Here is a 25,751-nt window from a genome sequence, read left to right on the forward strand (position 1 = left end):
ATTTTTTTCTCTTAAACTTTTTAAAGAAAAACACTTTTCTGTCAATACCCCTCTAATTCATAACATGGGTCACAAGTGACCCGCATTCATTTTCAATGGAGTTTTGTTGAAGGGTTAGGGTTTCTCAGCTATTTTCAAGAAAATAATTCAATTTATAATTTAATATTCCAGGTTTCCATCACTTATTTAGTTTCTTCCAAACACCAATCATTATTTTCATTAATTGATGGTCACTCCTTGAATTCTAACACTTTTTATGTGCCTAAATTACATTTGAACACATGGGTCACAAATGACCCGCATTCATTTCCTATGTAAAATGAACCTATAATCAACATTTATTTGCAGTACTCTTTGAAATCAGTGTCATTTGTCATTTCATATTAAAATTTACCATTACATATTAATATTTTAACAAACACCAATAATTATATTCATTCCTCTATGCCTACTCCATGAATGTGACTAAGTTTTGTGAAACAATACAATGATTGAACACATGGGTCAGAAATGACCTGTGTCTGCAAAGTGTGATTGTGAGTAAGATAATGAATATTATGTGAACCATTTTATGTAACTATAATATTTGCAAAACCATGGCGATATGGGGAGTGCTGAGACAACCCAGCCACAAGAGGACTTAAGACAAGAAAATCCAAGAGAAAGCGATGCAGCCTTTGTCCAACTGCCAGTGATAGAAAAGTCACCCTCTCCTGCTCCAAATGCACACGGCCTGTGTGCCAGGACCATAAAGTGACTGTGGTCATTTGTGAAACATCCCTACTGGTACGCTGGTAGCTGGTTTGAGCTGATCTTTGCTAGTTTTCTTCCAGCTATTGCTGCTAGCTGGTGTAGCTGGTTAGGCCACCAGGTTGACATGCTGGCGTGACCATCTGAGGAAGCTGGTCATGGCCTGTCGTGTGGGATACCGCTGGTGTTAGATGGTCATGCTGGTGACCAGCCTGCCAAGCTTGACATTGTTGGTGTGAGATGGTCATGCTGGCTTGCTAGAATGACCAACATAAGCTGGCATGGCCAGTAAAAACCAACAATGTAGACCAGCAACACCAGTTAAAATGACCAGCTTGAGGTGGTACGACAAGCAAAACCATCAGTTTTAGTCGCATTTACTACTTCTCCACAGTTTGAAAGTTAACCAGTTCTCCAAGTCCTCTCGCTATAGATCTATTTTCACATCCCTCAGACCGTCACCACGGTATACCTATGAATGATGCCATCCACAGGTAGACCATGGTGACGGTCTGAGAGAAGTCTCATAGATCCATAGTTATGGACATAAATTGCGTTACTGATGCACTGCAGTTCTGTATTGGTATTCAAAGTGTCAGTGACATAATGTACAGTGTTTTACAAAAGCAAATAAAAAATGTTTAGATATAATAACAGCTATTTCTTTTTTTTCAGATTATTTTTTTGGCCTTTTTATGCCTTTAAATGGACAGGACTGTAGAGTATGACAGGAAGTGAGTGGGAGAGAGAATTGGGGTGGGATCTGGAAAGGACCACGGGACAGGAATTAAACCCGGGTCGCCGGCGTGTGGTGCAGGTGCCCCAACCGCGTCACGGCTGGGGCCTATAACAACTATTTCTAATCAGATTAGTATTAGAAATATTAGAATTTGTTGTTTGTATTAAAATTGTTCTCATAATATTCATTATCTTACTCACAATCACACTTTGCACACACAGGTCATTTCTGACCCATGTGTTCAATCATTGTATTGTTTCACTAAACTTACTCACATTCATAGAGTAGTCATAGAGGAGTGAACGATTATTGCTGTTTATTAAAATCTGAATTTGTAATGGTAAATTTGAATATTAAATGACTAATTACACTGATTTCAAAGAGTACTGCAAAGAAATTCTGATTATAGGCTAATTTTACATAGGAAATGAATGCGGGTCATTTGTGACCCATGTGTTCAAATGTAATTTAGACAAATAAAAAGAGTTGGAATTCAAGGAGTATCCATCAATTAATGAAAATAATAATTGATGTTTGGAAGAAGCTAAGTAAGTGATGGAAACCTGGAATATTAGATGACAAATTAAATTATTTTCTTAAATATAGCTAAGAAACCCTAACTCTTCAACAAAACTCCATAGAAAATGAATGCGGGTCACTTGTGACCCATGTTATGCATTAGAGGGGTAGTGACAGAAAAAAGTGTTTTTATTTAAGAAGTTTAAGAGAAAAAAATTATATTTAGTATTGTAATGAACAAAAACAAGTTAATTGAGGATATCATGGAGTGCTGGGTCATGAAAATAAGTTATAGCTGAGTTACAGAAAAAATAAACTCGTCCGGGTCACTTGTGACCCATGTTATGCATTTAAGGGTTAAGCCGTGGTGGAATAGTCGGTGTTCGAACCGGCAACCCTCCGGTTACAAGCCCGAAACCCTAACCAGTACACCACGGCTGCCCCTGTGCACCAAATGTTTGGGGATCAACAGTGTCACCCCAAATTTGCCACTTTGTAAAGACGCAAATATGCGACTTTATTAAGTCGAAAATGTGCGACTTTATTAAGTCGGAAATTTGCCACATTAGCCTATAGTCTGTGTGTAACAGTGTAACCGGTCGTTTCTGCTCTGCGTTGTGATTGCTCGCTTGATAGAGTATGAAAGCGTGACGCCGACACAGCTGATTATATTCGCTTTTTGATAGTTTACTGGAAAATATTGTAGGGAGATGGGGAGGCTGACATGTACGATGGCGTATTAGGACCATGTACATATATTTTTTTCAGAGGTGGGGGGGGGCAATATTCCACTTTATAAAGTCACAAATTTGCCACTTTGTAAAGACGCAAATTTGCCACTTTATAAGGCCGAAGATTTGCCATATTATAAAGTCTGTGTGTAAGAGTGTAACCGGTGGTTTCTGCCCTGCATTGTGATTGCTCGCTTGATAGAGTAAGAAAGCGTGACGCCGACACAGCTATTTGTATTCTGTTTTTGATAGTTTACTGGAAAATATTGTAGGGATGGGAGGTTATAGGAGATGGGGAGGCTGACATGTCATTCCAAACTCGGGTCCTGTCGTTGTACATGCTAGGCTACACGGGGCAGCAGGGGGCAGCACCATTTGATCCGCAAATTTCCGACTTTATAAAGTGAATTTGCCACTTTTTTCTTGGAATATTGCCCCCCACCTCTGAAAAAAAAAAAAAAAAATACGTAGCCTACGTGGCCGTAGTATACTGTAGTTGCTTGCGACTGTGATTCCCTGCATGAGGCTACACAGTGGTGTAATTGCCCTCTCTATCGCCCCCACCTGCATGCTTACGTGTGTTTGTTGTTTTCTTTTGTTTAGTGCATGTAACTGCTTTGCTGTGGTCAAGTTTATTGTCCATTTTCCGTCAGACCAACCTCCGTGCTCTAGTGGACAGCTGGAAGGCCTTCCTCCCCTCCTGCCTGAGATAAGTAGCCTTCGTAGCCTAGCTAAGAATAATGGGCTGTTGGTCAATGAACAATTGCCACCTATCTACTGCCAAGTCTTTTTGACCAACTGTGTTTTCTCTCTCTCTCTCTCTCTCTCTCTCTCTCTATTGGACAGGTGCGGTGGGTTTCACCCAAGCGACAGGCCAACCTTAAGGTGGTGGAGTTCCCTCTCACTTTTCCCTGCTGTGTACAACGGGTGCTCTATGGATTGCAGTCCATCCCCTTAACAATACTGGTCACCGGTGTAACAGTGTGGTTGTCACCATCAGTAGCCCAAGTTATGTGTGTATTTGGAGGATGATTGAGAGCGATTGAGCAAAACCCATATGCCTATGGTCTCCCAATCAATGTGTTGCTTTTATTGTTGAATCTTTGAATGTTTTATTGTTGAATCGGTGTATCAATAAATGATCTTGACTGAACTCTTGTCTTTGGCCTAAGAGTGCACAAATCTGTGATGCCTTGTGAATGCTGAGGGTAATTCTAGTATAACTGGTCCTAGGGTGCAATTCCCTAGGTGGCGTAGTCGACTCCCAAATATCCTTGCCACAGTCACACATGGTTAACTGTATCAAAGGCAGCAGATAAATCTAGCAGGATTAACACTGATGACTGAGCAGAGGATTTAGCTACTCTCAATGCTTCAGTCACAGATAGAAGAGCAGTTTCAGTATGACCACTCTTGAAACCAGACTGCATAGGGTCTAGTAGGTTATTCTGATAAAGGTAGTCACATACTTGCTTAAAGACCACTTTCTCCAAAACCTTTGACAAGAAAGGAAGAAGGGAGACAGGTCTGTAGTTCTTCACATCAGTTGGATTAAGTGTACTTTTCTTTAGCAAAGGTGTAACCCTTGCCTGTTTAAAAGAAGAAGGAAATATTCCAGAGCTGAGTGAAGAATTAAAAACGTGTGTAACTGCTGGTATAACAGCGGGTGCAATAGACTGTAGGAGAGTAGACAGGACAGGATCTAAAGGGCATGTTGTTGGACAGCTTCGTTGAAGCAGCTGAGAGACTGCTTCCTCATCAAGAGGAGAGAAAGTGTCCAATGATGCCATCGTGGTAACACAAGACAAAGTCCTCCTCATAGGATCATCAAACTGAGCACTAATTTTAGCAACTTTTTCATGTCATCTGCTGACAGTGAAGTAGCTGATGGCGGTGGTGGAGGGTTGAGTAGAGACTTGAAAGTGGAAAAGAATTTTCTACTATCAGTGGTGCTCTCAATCTTACTCAGATAGTATGCTTTTTTGCAACTGTAACATTGGATGAAAGAGATGATAGCATAGACTGGTATTTAATAAGATCTCTAGATTTACGCCTATTACGGTATTATAAGAACTGGAGAGAGGGACTAAGTCCCGCCCCCATTCATTTCAATGGCCCATGCTAGGCTAGCTACTTCAGCCAAAAAAGTTTGAAATTGGCCGCAGCCATCTTTGAGAAAATGGCGTTCCATGGGTGTTCATTTCCGTCACCAGCTAGAATGAGCCAATTAGGTTCCACGTTACAACGAGACAACATAAGGTATATCGTTGATGAAGATTGGAGAGTGAGAGAAGGTGTTCGTGAACGCGCTCCTAACGTTACAGGCGCAAATGTATTTAATTATTTGAGTTGGGATGGTGGTGGAGAAGTTTGCCCCTTGTCTCGAAATCCTATAATGTGATATTCATATGTCATGATATAATAAACATGGCGAGTCAATATTGAGCAAGAATTCACTTAGCATACACATAAATATGATCCCCACAGTAAATGCTTTGAACTGACTGTAGCCTAGGATGTTATGTGCGCAATAGGCTGTCTACCCGACGAAAATGACTCTTAATAAGTAGACATGGGATGTAAGAAACGTGTGGATACCTGATATGATATTTGTGCTGCACCCAGTGTGAATTTGCAGCTTAAACCTACATTTGTAGACAGACGAAATGAAGCCAACGCATATTATAGGCTTACCGGTAAAAGCGCGCATCCATGTGTTATGTTTCGAGCAGCATGTATTTTAAGTCTGCTGTCACTGTCGGAAACTTTTGCCGTTATGTAGGTTATGTGACCCCACACGCTGCGTTGTTACGAACTAGGCTACAGGTAGGAACTGCAGCTGAGCATTTTAAAATAGTCATTGCCTACACGACAGTGTGTAGGTTAATAATTGGGTTTAGAGAATTGCTTCGCATTTCCTAAAATATCTTATAATACCTTGCCAACTCATACATAGCCTAGTCTAATGCAAATAATAGTAACCTATAAGAACAACATTGGCTTTTTTTATTCACAAAGCCTGGTATAATGATACAGTCTAATCCACAGGCATTAAGTCAAGTATCGGTAACTTAATTCAAGCAGTCAGTCATTTTATTTATGTCTTCTGGAATGCGTAATCAACATGGACGCGCGACGAAGCTCGTGCCCAACTCGAAACTCGTGCATGAGCTGAGACAGCTCGTGCATGAGCTGTCTCGTGCATGAGCTGGTGCCGGATATGTTCCAACCTTGGAACGCCATTTTTTCAAAGATGTCGGCGGCCAAATGACATGCTAACTGGCTGAAGCTAACCCTCCAAATCCTGACCCCCTGGTATCAACTCGTCTTAATTAAGGGAATAACATAGTTTAATATGAAAAAACAGTGAAGTGTTCCTTTAAATGAGAGTAATACATGAAGTCAACGGAAGATGAGTTATTCAAAAATTGCCTAAATAAATAAAAACATTTATAAAATTAGCTCTTTGAAATCTGAAAATGCCAGAAATTAGATCAGCATCCTCTAAAACCTCTAAAAGTACTCACATATTGTAGAAATTGGCCATACAGTGCAAGATATGTGGTCAAAATGGACAATTAGGCTAATAATGCTAATTATGCAAATTGATCAACATATGCAAATTGCATCCGGCAGTTTCTGTATACTGGGGACCCATGCTTCACATTTCTGCAATAAAACTTTGGTGTACTCAACATTTCCGGGTTCACCTAGTTGGCTACTGAACTATAGGCCTAGGTCAACAGGCCAACACAGATAGTCTGGAAAAGGGTCACAAATATGTAAATGTCATACTGATTATTTCAAGAGTCTCCATAGTGTTCCTGTTCACTTCCCTCAACACTTTTAAACTATTGCCCTTTTATGTTTTTGTGTACTATTACTTTCTTTGTTTTGTATTTTCTTTTTTTATTCTTTTATTTTTAAACTATTCTTTGACTTGCTCTCTATGCTTTTATTAGCTATTTCTGTTTGCTCATGATTATGTAAAACACATTGCATAACCTCTGTGTATGAAATGCGCTATACAAATAAAGTTTACTTGATTTAAAACAGTGCCACAAGTTTAAAGGAGAATACAGAAGAAATCATTGTTTCTTATTATTTGTGATATCTATTTTTTCTCAACTGTGATGTCCCTTTTGCACTTTTGGTAGTGCAGTATGTCCTGGCATCTGGGGAGTTTAGAAGAAGTCTGTCACTTAACACCAGATATAAAAGTGCTGTGCTCTTCACTTTTGGAACATTGCCCTAAACTTTACTATTTCAATCACTGCCAAAACAAAACTAATGACACATGCTACAGATGCATGGTAGGCATATGAAATGCAGCACATTCATATTTGATGGAGATATTAATTACATGCAATTTATTTCAAGGAGCCTACAAATCAGTGGGACTCAACATTTAGTAAACTGATATTTACAAACCAATGAAATCTCACACAACTGCCAGACACATCTAAATACAGATGAGAAAGCCTGTGGCAATAAAAGCAAAAATACATAAACAGACATGTGAGGCAGACATTAAACTGTAATTATGATATGTGAAAACAGTTTGCATTTGTATAACACTGGCATCAAGCTATACTGTAGGCCTATGCCAACTGAACTATTCTTTATTGATAGTGAAAACATTTTCATTGGCAACATTCCATTCCCTTCCATTAACATTTTTGTTTGCTTGGTTAAAAATAACAAGATAACTTTATATATATCATAATGGACTTCTACAATATCACATTTTAATAATGTTTATACTCTAATAATTTAATAATGACCTCATTTAATAATGAGGTAAACCATCTATTTTGCCCTTTTAAGCAACAGTGAGGTAGAAGTCATATTTAAATAGATCCAAACACATCAATCAAACACACCTTGCCTTATTAGAGTTCTGCTTCGTTGACAGAAAAGGTCAATAAAAGGACCTGCTGGGAGTATGGGAGGGCAGCAGAAGAGGACAGGGGGGTTCCAGTGCACAGTAAGTCATTCAAAGACACTGACACCAGGAAGGAGACTGCTGTTAGAGAATGTGTCATGGCAAACTGCCTCTCTTCATCTCTATTGAAACTAATAAGCTTAAGATTACTACATTACATCTATTGATACTAAAATACTCATCTTGGTATGTTTTTTTTTTTTTAAATTTATTTACATTTAGATACTCTTGGACATTTCATCTTCATTTGGAGGGAAAGGTAAGGTAGCATACAATGGATTTATCTCAACAACGATTAAAACAAGCTACTTGCATTCTGGTAAAGTAAATATTTTGAGGGGCATTTCCAAATTATTGCTATGGCACAGCTGTAGTTCCTTCCACGGTCTTACTTGTATAGACATACGCAATCTTTGCAGACAAAGTCCAATATACTTACACTTTTAATTGGCTAATTTCACTAGTTAGCCTATGACTCTTGTGTCTTCACAAATATTGAACGGAAACTTACATTTACACCTACATCCCCACCCTCCACTGTAATTCAGTGATATCTAACTGCCTATAAAGCTTAAATAGGGAAATGGTAAACTTGGAAAAGTTACATTATCATCAGAGTAAATTAATGCCACATGGTGGACAACAGCTATTCAAAAGCCATTTCCCTCTAAATGCATGGGTTGTAGTGATGTAGCTAAGCACAGTTTGGATTTGCTCAGCAATCAGTAATGATGCTCATTACCCATGTCCTTGGAGCTGATCTGAATAATCATCTCAGTGTATCTGATATAGGCAAACGGCATCTCAGTGTATCTGATAAAGGCAAACGGCATCTCAGTGTATCTGATATAGGCAAATGGCATCTCAGTGTATCTGATATAGGCAAACGGCATCTCAGTGTACAGTATCTGATATAGGCAAAAGGCATTTTTTTGACGTTTACAAAGTTAAAACGGCTAGCAAATGTCATAAGGCACACACACACACACACGGGTACACACGCAGCGCTGATCTCTAAACAATACTAGCCTACACCTCTCGTAGGCTATATAGATGCTTCGGAATCATACAGAACAACAAGGGGAAAACATGCTGTTTTATGTGTGGTTAAGAATAATATGAGAGTTGTTTGCTACATACAAATAATATCGATTGCTTGAACTCACATACCGGTATGCCTGGTGATTTGTGTGATCGTAATCTTGCAAAAGTTCTGCCTAGGCTATTGGATTCTCCAGGGCAGCGAACAAGTCGCTTTAATTTGTTACGTCGAAAAGGCACTGATTCGGTGGAATGACCCGCAATTCTGCAGTGATCAAGACCAGAAGTTAACGTTATACGCACGCACAGAGATATAGTCTTTTGATTTTAGAATAGCCTTCCAGTAGGAGCAAAAGAAAATAGTATAGGCCTACTCTTCACTTTAATATTTTAATTAACATGATAGATAGATAGATAGATAGATAGATAGATATACTTTATTGATCCCAAGAGGAAATTCAAGACTAGTGCAGAGCCCGTAGATGTGCCATTTTTTGTTCTATAACATGAAATTTGGCACTGCACACACTCGTGCCATTAGAGTGACACCCACCAAATTTGAGAGCAGTCGGATGAGTGGTTCGAGAGTTAAGCGTGGAACAGACAGACAGAGAGACACACACACAGACGTTCCTTGCATTAATAGATAGATGCCTGTCAACTCAATTTTCATGTAGTATTTCAGCCCCATCTCAAAACAAGTTGCTATTTTGTAAAGGTTGCCATCTTGCCAAAATAACCTTGTTACATGGTTGCTAAAATGAAAATGTATTTATTGTTTGTATCATTTCATATGCCATATATGTAAACTTGATGTCTGACTGTTGAACGCATTTTGGGCCGGAGTGACTTGCCCTTAAATGGATGCGCGGGGAGAGGGCTTGCCCCGTTTATTACCTGTGTGAAGCCGGCTGGCGAATGAAGTTATGTGCATTAGAGGCCTTGCATGCTCAATCCACTGTTAACCTTTCCCCTGTGGATTACCTTTTTCTATTCATTGGATTACAGCTAGTACAGTAGGCCTATACCTTTTTTGTTATGTGCGCATATGGTGAGATTCCTTTTCACATACGTGTCAGAGCGGCATCTCAACAGACTGTAAACATCTTTAATCTTTTCCAGGAGATCCCACTTGGACTGTTTGATTCAGATGCTTGATATTGGGGCTTTTGCGCACTGAACTTTAAACTTTGTTAAACAAGTGTCGGGCCTTCACCGCATCGGTTGCGCACCGCGTCGGCTGCGCGCTAGGCGGCCGCGATTTTATTCATTCTTTATTAGGCTACACAATACAGTGTGACATAACTTATTTGTCTACATTTATCTATAACAATGTTATGCCAGGGCAGGCCCTCAGTCAGTAGATGAAGTTAGCTGATGCTTTTATTCGATTGCTTGTTAGATCAGCCCATGAGCTTCTTCGCCTGGCAGTCGGCTACTTTTGAAGGAAGAGGCAAACTTTGGACTCGCCCACTCTGTCAAATAATAATTAATAATTTCTCTTAGGCCCTCCCCCCCTGACGACCGGCCCTCCCCCCCAGTAAATATCCTACAGTCCATAACGGACAAATGGTTTATCCAACCACATACAAGGATTTTTTTTTACAAGGCCCGCCTTCTGAAATACATCTCCTATTGAGAGTCAGGTTACTGCACATCAGCCATTTAGACACTACTGCGTAACACCATGGGCTTCTTCCCAGTGGTGAGCAGTTGTAATACACCAAAAATCAAGTTGGCCAAGAAAGTCCAAACATTTTGACCTCAGCAGGAATCGCTGGTCAATTCTCTTATTCTACAACTATGTGTGTTAAATGAGAATGACATTTTAATGAAATTTAAATTCCTTTAAAAATGACATTGTCTTTAGAAATTGATTAGGCGTTTTAAAATATTTATTTTGTGATTAGTTCCATTTTTCGAGTAACTGTATGTCTGTTTGCAGCTTTCCTTTGCCAATTTTCGGAAAATTACTTCAACTTTCCTATTTTGTTGCTGGAATATTATGGCAATTTTTAACTAACACAGTTCTATAGTTTTCATATCAAATTGATTTTCATATTTTCGTAATTGACTGTTCAAACGCACGCAGAGTGGACATGTGAATAACATTTTGGAACATACATGAAGCAAAAAAAGAAACTTCAGAATACTTTTTCATACTTTTAGGACATTTAATACAGATAGGAATACAATCCTGACTGTGGTTGTGATAATTCATGCAGCACAGGGTTAATATTCTCATAAATCATTTCTGTAGTTTGTATGGTGTGTTTTGGAAATGCATGATTGGGGATGGCATTAGTTTTCAGGACATAATGCAGTAAATAACTGTGAATAAAAACTGTGGTTTTGTCTCTGAAAGTAAACCACTTTTTTACATGACTGTGTCTGTTACATGTTTGATTATTTAAACAAAATATATTTGTCTGCTCTTCATGTTTATGATTAATGCAGTAACCAGCAACCATGGGAGACGGTGAAATGGCTGCGTTTGGCAAGGCTGCCATCTACCTTCGTAAGCCTGAGAAGGAGAGAATTGAGGCCCAAACCAAGCCCTTTGATGCAAAGACTGCTTGCTATGTGGTTGACAAAGAGGAGTTGTACGTCAAGGGTACAATCAAAAAGAAGGAAGGCGGTAAAGCCGTTGTTGAAACGCTTGAAACCAAAGAGGTACTTTAGCAAAGCTGTTAAGATGACATTTTCACAGAACGTTTCCTGAATGCATCTCGTTAAATCTGTTCTCTACATTGGTTTTAGGAAAGGACAGTAAAGGAAGATGAAGCCTTCCCCATGAATCCTCCCAAGTTTGACAAAATTGAGGACATGGCCATGATGACCCACCTAAATGAAGCCTCTGTCCTGTATAACCTCAAAGAGCGTTATGCAGCATGGATGATCTACGTAAGCATTACACTTTTGACCAAATTAAGAAAAGAAAAGAAAAGAAAAAATATAGCTGCAAGCAGCAATGGGGGGTCTTGCAGTACAATCACAGAAATGGCATTGCAACTTTCATGGCAACTGGACAAAGAATGGCTGAGATATCAGCTTACTTCCTTTATTACAGTGCCTCTAAAGGCCAAATGACACCACTTTCCTCAAGATCTGATATACGGTTCAAATATTAATGCACATGGATGTAGTACCAAGTTTGACACATTGGTGGCACTAGAGCACTTGAGGTTCAGACATGAAACTTGGTCCAATGAATCATGGGAATGTTCCCAGTCAGTGTGCCAAATTTCACAACTTTTTACCAGATGGTTTTATGGGCTGCCATAGACTGTATTATAGACTGCTATGGCAGCCCATAAAACTCTGTAGCAGAAGTATAATAATAATAGGAAGAATACTAGCAAAAACAATAGGGTTCTGCAGCTTCGCTGCTAGACCCCCCAAAATAATAGGAATGCTAAAAAAAAACCAATGAAAAAAAAATGAAAATGAAAAGCTGAGAAACCAATCTTCTTTATTTCTCCATAATCTAGACCTACTCTGGGCTTTTCTGTGTCACTGTGAACCCCTACAAGTGGCTCCCAGTATACGACGCAGAAGTGGTGAATGCCTACAGAGGCAAGAAGCGCGTAGAGGCCCCACCCCACATCTTCTCTGTCTCTGACAACGCATATCAGTTCATGCTCCAAGGTATGCTATCAATTTTAAAGCCAACACTGAAAAATACATTACCTATTTGATCCATTCATGTACATCTCTATTTTGCCCCACAGACAGGGAGAATCAGTCTGTCCTGATCACGTACGTGTCAAAGTATCCATTATAACTTTTTACAGGTTTTAATAAAGGGCTAAACTTTGCATAGCTTATACGGTATACTCTTCTGGTACACTTTAATTGTAAATTACAAATATTGCAATATCTTCTGTTCAATACAGCGGAGAATCTGGTGCTGGCAAGACTGTAAACACCAAGCGTGTCATCCAGTACTTTGCAACAATTGCAGTGTCTGGTGGGAAGAAGGGAGCAGCAGCAGATGCTCCACCAGCCGCTGGAAAAATAAAGGCAGGGGCCCCTTGCATATTTATAGGCTAATTATCATATAGCACCAGACATGAACTTCAATAACAATACAGTATATCTATGGACTTGCAGGGCTCTCTTGAAGACCAGATTATTGCTGCCAACCCATTGCTGGAGTCTTATGGTAATGCTAAGACTGTGAGGAATGACAACTCTTCACGTTTCGTAAGTTTAGTCTCTTATCAAAACGCCTACCTCTATTTTGTTGTTTTTAGACAGAATGAACTTAGAGCTTTTCTTTTAACAAAACACACTAAAACTTTATTTTATATCTAATAGTATTTTTTTAACCATTCTCTGGTTTTCTACTTTCTACTCTACACTGTCATATCTTACTTTTCGTATCAGTAAAGGCAGTATTCATTTTTACTCTTAGGTCTATTACTGAATATTTTAATATTTTTTTTAATACTTTAATAGTTTCCTCATTTGTAACTTGTAACCTGCATTGGTTAACAGCTTCAGCTAAACAAATACATGTCATTTCAAAATGTAATCTCAAACAGGGTAAATTCATCAGAATTCACTTTGGCACATCTGGGAAACTGGCTAGGGCTGATATCGAGACTTGTAAGTATAATGAAATAATTAATCTGTTTAAAGAAATATCTAATTATTGCCTTAAATGTATCAAATGAAAATGCATCCTTTAGATCTACTGGAGAAGTCTAGAGTGACATTCCAGCTTCCTGATGAGAGAGGCTACCACATCTTCTACCAGATGATGACTAACCACAAGCCTGAGCTCATAGGTAAGGTTAATATTTTCAACCAACATTCAAAAATCAATACATGGCATTCTGAATTCATAATATAATTTGACCCCTACAGAAATGTCCCTCATCACAACCAACCCCTATGACTTTCCAATGTGCAGTCAGGGTCAGATTACTGTGGCCAGCATTGATGACAAAGAGGAACTGGATGCCACAGATGTAAGTCTTCCACATAAGTATTTCCCCCCTTTGATTTCTTGAAAAAGCTCCAAAATAATCAAACAATTTATCATTTCAGGATGCCATTGATATCCTGGGTTTCAGCGGAGAGGAGAAAGTGACCATTTACAAGCTGACTGGTGCTGTGCTACATCATGGCAACATGAAATTCAAGCAAAAGCAGCGTGAGGAGCAGGCTGAGCCTGATGGCACTGAGGGTAAGTTACACTAATGGACCAGTCACTACTCTTATTTATTTATCCATTCACTCATTCATTTTTGACTGATTCTCAAGCAGAACCATTGTCACTGCTACTGTACACCATGCCCAAAAATGAAATACCGCCATGTGATTATATCAACATGGATATTCATGTATATTCATATTCTAAATTTCCTTCTGGATTAAGAAACTATCTATCTTCATTTAAAGACAAACATTTACAAAACAATGGTCACTCTGATACCTTTATTTTTGTGAGACTTGTCTATCTTAGACAAATGTTCTGATTTAGGGAGAGAAGATTTAGGTGAACAAACTTGTTTCATAAGTTGTCCCGAATTTGTTTGGAGTGTTGAGTGTGAAATTGGTTGCTACAAATGTCAAAATGCTACACTTTGGCACTTTTTTTAGATGCTGACAAAGTCGCTTACCTTCTGGGCCTGAACTCCGCTGACATGCTGAAAGCTTTGTGCTACCCAAGAGTGAAAGTTGGAAATGAGTTTGTCACCAAGGGTCAGACTGTGCCACAGGTATTATTCTAGTCACTAAGAGCTTCACAAGATCACAAACCACTTGGCAGAGTTTGGACAGAATTGCTGATAGTGAAATTACCTGTTTTTATCATATAAGCATTTTAGTTTTAGGTTTGAATATAGCATGACCGTTGTTTGAATATTCTGTTTCAGGTCAATAACTCAGTTTCGGCCTTGTCCAAGTCCATCTATGAGAGGATGTTCTTGTGGATGGTCATCCGTATCAACCAGATGTTGGACACTAAACAGTCAAGCCAGTTCTTTATCGGTGTGCTGGATATTGCTGGCTTTGAGATTTTCGATGTGAGTGTTATTCACCAATTCAATAGTTGTTCACCAACTATTTATTTCCAGTGACTCATGTTGTAATATTCTCCAATTATGTATGACATTTCTCCTACATAGTACAACAGCATGGAGCAGCTGTGCATCAACTTCACCAATGAGAAACTGCAACAGTTCTTCAACCACCACATGTTCGTTCTGGAGCAAGAGGAGTACAAGAAAGAGGGCATTGAATGGGAGTTCATTGACTTTGGCATGGACTTGGCTGCTTGCATTGAACTCATTGAGAAGGTCAGTTTCAATGAATCAAATGAGTCAAGCACTAGATTTGTGTCGTTTTATAATTCCTACTTTTAAAACTAAGCTCATTTTCCAACAGCCTATGGGAATCTTTGCCATCCTTGAAGAGGAGTGCATGTTCCCCAAGGCCTCTGACACCACTTTCAAGAACAAGCTGTATGACCAGCATCTTGGCAAGAATAAGGCCTTTGAGAAGCCGAGGCCCAAAAAAGGCTGTGCTGAGGCCCACTTCTCCCTGGTGCACTATGCCGGCACTGTGGACTACAATGTCACTGGATGGCTGGACAAGAACAAGGATCCACTGAACGATTCTGTTATTCAGCTGTACCAGAAGTCGGGAGTGAAACTCCTGCCTGTCTTGTACCCACCTGTCGTTGAGGGTAACAACACATCTATACCAGTCTACAAACTAATGCAAAAAACATCCCATGTATGAATTGCTAAATATGTAACTCAATTATTGAATCCATCATTTGTATTTCAAAAGAAACTGGTGGTGGTGGTGGTAAGAAGAAGAAGAAGGGTGGCTCCATGCAGACTGTGTCATCACAGTTCAGGGTATGTATATTAATTATGAGACAGTGTGCCTTCCACGGCACATCTTGTGTAATTATTCCATATTTGGAGTAGTCATTCTATATCAGAACCCCTGACATACAATCCAACTAGTACAAGAAACGTCAGAGTGTAACCTTTCATTTGAGACCAGGATTATGCTTCTACACCAAGTGGTTGACACACAGTAAACCTTGTATCGTCAAGTATGCATTTTGGGTAACCAAAGTCCGAAGGAAAGTTTCTATAGGGAATTTTACAAAATGCATGAGCATACCCTGGCAATTTTTTTTTTTTAAGTATTCATATTTTCATTCTGTACTGATCTACACAGTATTTTGCGCACAGATTCACAGGATCTGGTTCTATGGCTCAGTTGTGTTTTTAAGCTATATCAACAGACCTAGAGGTCTGAAATGTGGTCAGTTCAGAGACGGCAGAAAGGAAAAAGCAGTATTCTATATATGATCCCATATCATGTTCAACTAATGGCATGCAAATGAATCATCCTGAGGAAAGGCGAGGGGATGTTTTGATTGCATTCTTATCTCAACAGGAGAACTTGGGCAAACTGATGACCAACTTGAGGAGCACCCATCCTCACTTTGTGCGTTGTCTGATTCCAAATGAAATTAAGAAACCAGGTAAAGGGTGTTTGGTAACCAATGAATATATTGGTATTATTTATCACATTGAGAATATGAGATCTCATGAGTTGTATTTGACATGCAGGTTATATGCAAAACTTCCTGGTCATCCATCAGCTCAGGTGCAATGGTGTGCTAGAGGGTATCAGAATCTGCAGAAAGGGTTTCCCAAGCAGAATCCTCTACGGTGACTTCAAGCAGAGGTGAACTGAGAAAGTCAATGAAGTATTACATATATTCAATATTGTGTTTCGAGAGGAAAAGGTAATGCTTTAAATGGACATTCATTTATTTCATTCAGATACAAAGTGCTGAATGCCAGTGTCATCCCTGATGGTCAGTTCATTGATAACAAGAAGGCTGCTGAGAAGCTCTTGGGATCCATTGATGTTGATCACACACAGTACAAGTTTGGACACACAAAGGTAGATTCCATGCAATCTAGAGCACATTTTTTCTGTGTCAGATTCATCCTGATATTTTCCTTATTATTGTTATATTTTTTTCTCTTCAGGTGTTCTTCAAAGCTGGTCTGTTGGGTACCCTTGAGGAGCTGCGAGATGAGAAACTGGCTTCCCTGGTCACAATGACTCAGGCTCTCTGCCGTGCATACCTGATGAGGAGGGAGTTTGTGAAGATGATGGAAAGGAGGTAAATGTGTATCAAAAGAACACAGAAGTCTGAAAGACTGCTATAGTATGAGTAGTATTAACTCTATAGTCTGCCTATGTATCCCTTTAAATCAAAGTGTGGGGTGGGCTTCACTAGTGTGGAATAGAGACTTGACAGGTCAGGCGTGAGTTGCAGGAGGAAATTTGTTCTTTTTTGCCTATCTTTAATAATGCCTTTCTTTTTTGACAAGGAAGATCATGGATTCAAAACAAAGTAGCCACAAACATAAACAGTGTCAAGTCATAAACAGACTGACATGAATTAAAATAACATCTGATCCAGCGGACTGAGACAGGAAATGTAGGCTAACCAAAATGTGAAAAAAGTATAGTATTTGCCAGGTCAAAGAGGGGAATGAACGATAGTAAAAGTTTGAGAACCACTGCTCTAAATTGATAATGTGCTACACACAGATAATTTATATGCAACAATGCACCGCAAACATAAGAGAGTTTGAATTGTTGGACAACTTGTCTATGAATGCACTATTTGCCTAATGTAGACTATTGATGTCTTCGCTCTTTTTCATATTAATACCAAGATTCCAACTCAGCATCCATATTATGTCACCTACTGTAATGACCTATTAAGGCCTAACAGCATGTAATGTAATTTAGTGTTCATCTTGCCATGCTTTTGGCATGTATTCAAATTGGTTGTCCATTACCCCCCCCCCCCCCCCCACACACACACACAGTGCTGTGGTGATCTGGTAGTAAATGTGTTTCTTTTCCAAGTCTTAACTTTACTTTTAAGAATGACTGCGATACATATCTAACTGTTGACTGTTGAGCAGTATTGTAGTGAGAGATTGATATTGTTACATCCTTACAATATTGCAATGAATATTGTGTCATGGACTTGTTACCGAGGTACTATCTTATTGTGAGATGTATATGGTCACATCCCTACTTTTTACCCATTATGTAATGATAATTATGATTACTTCTAAAAGGGACAGTTCTGGTCCTTGATTATAATTGGCTGAATTGCATTCGATACTGTTGTTTATTCCAGCATAACCACACACCTTGACCGCATTTCGTTCTATGATAATGCGCTACCACAATTTGCACAAAAGTTAGAGTAGCTGCATCTCGCTGTTGCATGGCAACCATTCATATGGACGGAACATATTTTTTGGCGGAAGAATGATTATCTATTAATACATTTTTCGTTGCTGTACCTTTGTTTCATGAACTCTTGCTAAATCGACGTACTAACCATTTTAGAAAAGCAATAAGCCACTCGAGTCCGTGGTTTATACTGTATATTAAAACAGCTAAGGGGGTTTAAAGGCACTCCACGTCGTGCCTAAAAACACCCCTTAGCTGTTCTAATATACAGTACAATCCACGGCCTCTCGGGGCTTATTGCTTAAATAAGATGGGTATGTAATTCTATATAGAATAAGGACATGCTTCATCACCCTTTTTGTGTAGGGAGGCTATCTACACCATCCAGTACAATATTCGGTCATTCATGAATGTCAAGACTTGGCCTTGGATGAAGGTTTACTACAAGATCAAACCTTTGCTGAAGAGTGCTGAAACTGAGAAGGAGCTGGCCAGCTTGAAGGAGAACTATGAAAAAATCAAAGTGGACTTTGCAAAGGCAACAGCGAAGAAGAAGGAGCTAGAGGAGAAAATGGTGGCTCTGGTGCAAGAAAGGAATGACCTGGCACTGCAAGTGGCATCTGTAAGTGTATACTGTACCATTTCAATATTCTCAATCATGCCACTACCCAGTCTCAGCACTGTGTTTCAATATAAATGATCTGTCATCTTTCCATCTTATATTTACAATAGGGAAGTGAAGGTCTCAATGATGCTGAGGAGAGGTGTGAGGGTCTTATCAAAAGTAAGATCCAGCTCGAGGCCAAGCTCAAAGAGACAACTGAGAGACTGGAGGATGAAGAGGAAATCAATGCTGAGCTGACTGCCAAGAAGAGAAAACTGGAGGATGAGTGCTCTGAGCTCAAGAAAGACATTGATGATCTGGAGCTGACCTTGGCTAAAGTGGAGAAGGAGAAACATGCCACTGAGAACAAGGTTGGGATTTATAAAAGTCTAATCAATGTTGTCTGTCAAAAAAACAGTATCTAAATTACACCGTTTACTAATGTAATTCCTATGTGCAGGTAAAAAACCTAACTGAGGAGATGGCCTCTCAGGATGAGTCCCTTGCTAAGCTGACCAAGGAGAAGAAAGCCCTCCAAGAGGCCCACCAGCAGACTCTTGATGATCTTCAGGCAGAGGAAGACAAAGTCAACACTCTGACCAAATCCAAGACTAAGCTTGAACAACAAGTGGATGATGTAAGTGAAAAAATCCTTCATTCAATCAGTCAAAAATAATCAACATTTGACAACTTCTCACACTGAAATGTGATCATTTACTACATACTCACCCCACACTTGAAATTGACAGCTTGAGGGTTCCCTGGAGCAAGAAAAGAAGCTCCGTATGGACCTTGAGAGAGCCAAGAGAAAGCTTGAAGGTGACCTGAAGCTGGCCCAGGAGTCCATCATGGATCTGGAGAATGACAAGCAGCAGTCTGAAGAGAAAATAAAGAAGTAAGACATTATCTATTAAAACACATCACTGTTCAATTCCCATGTATGCAGCCAACTTCAGAAATTATTCTTCCTTTTATCTTACCACCAGCATTTTATCTTACCACTAAGAGTACTCCTAAATCGCGCTAGAAGATTTTAGTTAGGAGTTTTCTCTTAAAAGTTATTCACAAAGCCTTTCAGACCTACTTTTAGTAAGGAGAGACGCCCATTCCTAAACTAAAAGTGAGTCTTCGTTGCTATGTTTGACGTCATTACTCATGCACGAGCTTGATGAAAGTGACCACCTTGATTGGCTGGTGATTATAACGCGGGAATGATGCCAAAAACCTCCCCTACGCTGATGAGTTGAGTGACAGGTGTCAGGTGTTAGCTGGTGAGAATGCGTGCGCTATGTCGGACTGTGAAGGATGGAAGATGATGAATAAATGGGTATAGCCTAAATTAATAAAGAGTAGGCTAAAGCAAATAGCCTAGGAGCATAATGAAACACGGACTGGAACAGTAGCCTATATTTGCAACATGGTTTAAATGAATCTGTATGAAAGCATGAAACCTACATTCGCGAAGAGGATAAACAATTTAATTTAATTTAGCCCTACAACGACACGTTACATTTAGTTTACATGCAGTGGTGTTTTTTTGATTGTCGGTGGCGTTATTGCATCTCTTAGTTGCAATGCACAATGATTCCCTTGCATGACAGCTCCTGTAACCGCACGGTCATTTCACTACATAGCGACGTGAAATGCCACTAAAAGCGGTTTGTGAATAGGTCTTACTGAGTTAGGAGTCCTCTCGACTTCTTTTAAGCTGTCCTAGACTTACAGTAGGAGCTACTTTTAGGCTTAAAATGCTTTGTGAATCACTTTTAGTGAGAAAAATTAGGAGTCCTAAAGTTAGGAGTGACACGCCCATTATTTTTAGGAGTTTCTCCTAAATTCGCCAGTTAGGAGCTACTTTTAGCCCTAAAATTCTTTGTGAATACGGGCCCTGATTTTTAATCTATTTTAATCAGGAAGGACTTCGAAACAAGTCAACTTCTGAGTAAGATTGAAGATGAACAATCACTTGGTGCTCAGCTGCAGAAAAAGATCAAGGAGCTCCAGGTTTGATTATTCTACACCAAATCAAACTATGAACATTTTTGCAGTCTTTTTTTTGTCTTACTAATATAACATTTGTTTTGCAATAGGCCCGCATTGAGGAACTGGAGGAAGAGATTGAATCTGAGCGTGCAGCTCGTGCCAAGGTTGAGAAGCAGAGGGCTGATCTCTCCAGGGAACTTGAAGAGATAAGTGAGAGGCTTGAGGAAGCTGGTGGTGCTACTGCTGCTCAAATTGAGATGAACAAAAAGCGTGAGGCTGAGTTCCAGAAGTTACGTCGTGACCTTGAAGAGTCCACCCTGCAGCATGAAGCCACTGCATCAGCTCTCCGCAAGAAGCAGGCTGACAGCGTGGCTGAGCTGGGAGAGCAGATTGACAACCTCCAACGTGTCAAGCAGAAGCTTGAGAAGGAGAAGAGTGAATACAAGATGGAGATTGATGATCTCTCCAGCAATATGGAGGCTGTTGCTAAATCTAAGGTTGGTGAGACGTTAACCCTCAGGCTATCTTGTAAACAAATCAACTTACAATCATTTAATTAACTTTTTGCTACAAACGGACATTATCATAAACAGACAAATCTGGAGAAGATGTGCCGCACCCTTGAAGACCAACTCAGTGAAACCAAGGCCAAGAGTGATGAGGGTGCCCGACAGGTCAATGACCTCAGCGCTCAGAGAGCAAGACTTCAGACTGAAAATGGTGAGCTTGGCCGCCAGGTGGAGGAGAAAGATGCTCTCGTGTCTCAGCTGACCAGAAGCAAGCAGGCATTCACTCAGCAAGTTGAGGAGCTCAAGAGACTGAATGAAGAGGAAGTCAAGGTACTGATACCTATGCATGAAATGAATGAATCGGATTGCATAAATCACATTTGGGGAAATGCTTAATGAAAATCCTTGATTGTTAACAAACAGGCCAAGAATGCCCTGGCCCATGCTGTTCAGTCAGCTCGCCATGACTGCGACCTTCTGAGGGAGCAGTTTGAGGAGGAGCAGGAAGCAAAGGCTGAGCTTCAACGTGGCATGTCCAAGGCCAACAGCGAGGTTGCTCAGTGGAGAACCAAGTATGAAACTGATGCCATCCAGCGCACTGAGGAGCTTGAAGAGTCCAAGTATGTGCTACAGATGGAAAAATGCAATTTGGATATGGATGTTGTCGACCAAATTATTCGGAAATATCATGTTTTTTGATCAATCTGTTGCTTTTTCTTTCAGGAAAAAGCTAGCCCAGCGTCTCCAGGAGGCTGAGGAGCAAATCGAGGCTGTCAACTCCAAATGTGCCTCTCTTGATAAGACCAAGCAGAGACTCCAGGGTGAGGTTGAGGACCTCATGATTGATGTGGAGAGAGCCAATGGTCTAGCTGCCAACCTTGACAAGAAGCAAAGAAACTTTGACAAGGTAATACCTCCAAAACATCATTCACATGTGGAATGTGGGTGAATAAGTATAAGCCTCACAACAAAAACTGTTTCTAAAAGGTCCTGGCAGAATGGAAGCAGAAGTATGAGGAGGGTCAGGCTGAGCTGGAGGGTGCCCAGAAAGAGGCTCGTTCTCTCAGCACTGAGCTGTTCAAGATGAAGAACTCCTATGAGGAGTCTCTTGACCACCTGGAGACCCTGAAGAGGGAGAGCAAGAATTTGCAACGTGAGTCAATATTACCCAATGCATATCCAAATGAAAAATAATTTTAATTTATTGGTTTGACATGGCATAAACATAATGTTTTTACATTCTTGAATTTAATCAAATAACAAAAATAAACCTCATGATCAAAAGCATGTACATTGTATAAAACAAGCTAAACATATCTAAAGAACAAGCAAAGTACATAGAATGCAGTAAAGTGCTAGATAATATGTTTATTGTAATGTAACTGCAAATTTGCAGAGGAGATCTCTGACCTAACTGAGCAGCTTGGTGAGACTGGAAAGAGCATCCATGAGCTGGAGAAGTCAAAGAAAACGGTTGAGACTGAGAAGTCCGAGATCCAAACAGCCCTGGAAGAGGCTGAGGTAGAAATTCAAACAGGCTTTCCTACATAGTGAGAAACAGAAATTATGATGCTGTAAATATTTTAAAATTCTTCATTTCTTGTTTAGGGAACTCTTGAGCATGAGGAGTCCAAGATTCTTCGTGTCCAACTTGAGCTCAACCAGATCAAGGGTGAGGTTGACAGGAAACTTGCAGAGAAGGATGAGGAGATGGAGCAGATCAAGAGGAATGCCCAGAGGATAACTGACTCCATGCAGAGCACTCTGGACTCTGAGGTCAGGAGCAGAAATGATGCCCTGAGAATCAAGAAGAAGATGGAGGGAGACCTCAATGAGATGGAGATTCAGCTGAGCCATGCTAACCGCCAGGCTTCTGAGTCCCAGAAACAACTGAGAAATGTGCAGGGTCAACTCAAGGTCAGTTATGCAATAAAATAGTACAAGGATCTGATCTGATCTTATCTTACCATAATTACTATATGGTTAATAGTGTATTATGACACATATTTCATTCTTCCATGTTATTGTATTAGGATGCCCAACTGCACCTTGATGATGCTGTAAGAGGACAGGAAGATGGGAAGGAGCAGGTTGCCATGGTGGAGCGCAGGAACACTTTGATGATCGCTGAGATTGAGGAGCTCAGAGCTGCCCTGGAGCAGACAGAGAGAAGCCGCAAAGTGGCTGAACAGGAGCTGGTTGATGCCAGTGAGCGTGTTGGCCTCCTACACTCCCAGGTAGAGAGAAGGGTGTTAAAAAATGAATGAATTCAACATGTACACCTATCAGTTCATAATTGTCATGATATGGTTTGTGAATTTTAGAACACAAGTCTGATTAACACCAAGAAGAAGCTTGAGGGCGACTTGGTTCAGGTCCAAGGTGAGGTTGATGATATTGTCCAGGAGGCTAGAAATGCTGAGGACAAGGCCAAGAAAGCCATCACTGATGTAAGTAATGTTTTGTTTTGAACGTTAGTATTGTAAATGATGAGCTAAATACTGTATGTAGCTAGTGTGATCTAAAACAATGTCCCATTATTTTAGGCTGCCATGATGGCAGAGGAGCTAAAGAAGGAGCAGGATACCAGTTCTCATCTGGAGAGGATGAAGAAGAACCTGGAGGTCACTGTGAAGGATCTGCAGCATCGCCTGGATGAGGCTGAGAATCTGGCTATGAAGGGTGGCAAGAAACAACTTCAGAAACTGGAGTCCAGGGTAAGTGAATCAATTCAGTTGAGAAGAAAACTTTTCAGAATGTAATAAGACATTGTCTGAAACAAAAGTCCTGCTTATGAAAAGGTCCGTGAGCTGGAAAGTGAGGTTGAGAATGAACAACGACGTGGTGTTGATGCTGTCAAGGGAGTCCGCAAATACGAGAGGAGAGTGAAGGAGCTCACCTATCAGGTACAATGTTTCTTTAACCACTATTTAATTACATTTAAGTCAGGGAGGACAACGATTGACAGATCGTTTTTCTTTTCAGACTGAAGAGGACAAGAAAAATGTTTGCAGACTGCAGGACCTGGTTGACAAGCTGCAGCTGAAGGTCAAATCCTACAAGAGACAGGCTGAGGAAGCTGTAAGTAGTTTCTTGTGTTGCCTATATGGTCACCATCATCAGTTGTAATGAATGTAACAGAAGGATGAACACCAAAATGTTGTATCTCTAATTCTGTTCAGTCCAATGTTATAAAAGTAAACTTTTTAAAAGAGCTGCTATCACCTAGACCATAAATGAATCTTCATAGACATAAAAATGATTGGTTTGCTTCATAACAGAAGCCTCTACACTCAACAAAAATATTTGCTCATACTTAGGAGGAGCAATCCAACTCCCACCTGTCAAAGTTCAGGAAGGTTCAGCATGAGCTGGAGGAGGCTGAGGAACGTGCCGACATTGCTGAATCCCAGGTCAACAAGTTGAGAGCAAAGAGCCGTGATTCTGGAAAGGTAAATCTAATTTACCATATTTCAACGTACAGTATTATAAGCCATGATATGTTCATATTTAATTTCATTCCATTTCTTAATTTCTCTATCTTAGGGCAAGGAGGCTGCAGAGTAAATCCTGTGAAATCTTCCATCTAGTCACTCATCTGGATTAATATCCTGATTGTTTTGGCTTTTCTGTAACTACAACATAATAAAAGTCTCTTCAGAATATATGAGTATATTGTTTTTAATCAGAAATAATTGTGATTGGTTTGACCTCCCTATTTGTGTATAAAATCACTACTGGTTATTATGCATACATTCATCCACAACACCTTATAATGTGATCATAAGTAATCATAATAACATTTATTAGGGATGGCCCGATACCGATACTGGGATCGGGCCGATAATGTGCCCATATACTTGTACTCGTAAAAATTCCCCGATATCACCCACCGATACCACTTAATTACAGTTTCCCCTAATCTTAGCTGCTGCTCTTAAGAAACCCCCGCTACGCTTTAATGAGGCCTACTCGTGACGCTAATTTCAGTCTTGCACTTGCTCACCTAAACTGTGCATGTGGCATGCACTTAGTTGAGTGTAGCCTAATTGTTGTTGTTGTGCATCACTGGTGTGTTTGTGAAGTTATGTAGCGCTAGTTGGGAAAGCTTAGCATACAAAATGTTAGTTGTAAATGTAAATCAGGCCTCTTGACTAAGTATACTTGTGCATACAAGGAATTTGGTCTCTGCATTTATCCCATCCTTGAGTAAGTGAACACACACAGCGAACACACAGTGAGGTGAATCACACACTAACCTGGAGCAGTGAACTGCCTTCATACAGCACACTTGGGGAGCAGTGAAGGGTTAGGTGCCTTGCTCAAGGGCACTTCAGCCATGGATGTGGGCAGGGGAGAACAGTGTCCATAGAACGTTGCCATGGAATTAATTGGACAAACCTCCTGTCTGGATGGATGGATTGATGGATTAAGAATGACTTTGGGACATGGTCTTTAGGAGAAATTCCATGAGAAACTCTCCTTTGCATTGGAATTAATTGGACAATCCTTTTGAGATGATGGATAGATGAATGAATGATACATTCTACTCACCCATGGGAAGCTACCCTGTTGGGCCCCGTTTCATGAGACACTACTTGGATGAAATCACTTGCCTCCTCCTGAATTAAAGACAGCCCAGGTTTTCACAACAGACTCATCC

The 25,751-nt window shown here is 40.1% G+C and overlaps 1 protein-coding gene across 1 annotated transcript; it reads left to right on the plus strand.

Moving 5' to 3' along the window:
* Positions 1-7,663: 7,663 nt before the first annotated feature.
* Positions 7,664-24,753, plus strand: LOC134100442 (myosin heavy chain, fast skeletal muscle-like). Its single transcript, XM_062553636.1, has 40 exons — positions 7,664-7,726; positions 7,907-7,943; positions 11,183-11,398; positions 11,486-11,629; positions 12,217-12,373; positions 12,457-12,484; positions 12,622-12,742; positions 12,833-12,931; positions 13,273-13,336; positions 13,420-13,518; positions 13,598-13,701; positions 13,781-13,919; positions 14,336-14,454; positions 14,611-14,760; positions 14,863-15,033; positions 15,122-15,422; positions 15,530-15,600; positions 16,154-16,241; positions 16,330-16,447; positions 16,546-16,669; positions 16,759-16,895; positions 18,359-18,614; positions 18,725-18,967; positions 19,057-19,233; positions 19,346-19,491; positions 20,510-20,600; positions 20,687-21,076; positions 21,173-21,418; positions 21,512-21,708; positions 21,812-21,995; positions 22,076-22,241; positions 22,485-22,609; positions 22,697-23,005; positions 23,122-23,325; positions 23,413-23,538; positions 23,635-23,805; positions 23,890-23,994; positions 24,074-24,169; positions 24,409-24,540; positions 24,635-24,753. The coding sequence occupies exons 3-40, from the start codon at positions 11,195-11,197 to the stop codon at positions 24,653-24,655; spliced, it is 5,823 nt and encodes a 1,940-aa protein (XP_062409620.1). The 5' UTR covers positions 7,664-7,726; positions 7,907-7,943; positions 11,183-11,194; the 3' UTR covers positions 24,656-24,753.
* The last annotated feature ends 998 nt before the right edge of the window (positions 24,754-25,751 follow it).

Source organism: Sardina pilchardus, chromosome 14 (genome assembly GCF_963854185.1).
Source record: "Sardina pilchardus chromosome 14, fSarPil1.1, whole genome shotgun sequence".
NCBI classification, from domain to species: Eukaryota; Metazoa; Chordata; class Actinopteri; order Clupeiformes; family Clupeidae; genus Sardina; species Sardina pilchardus.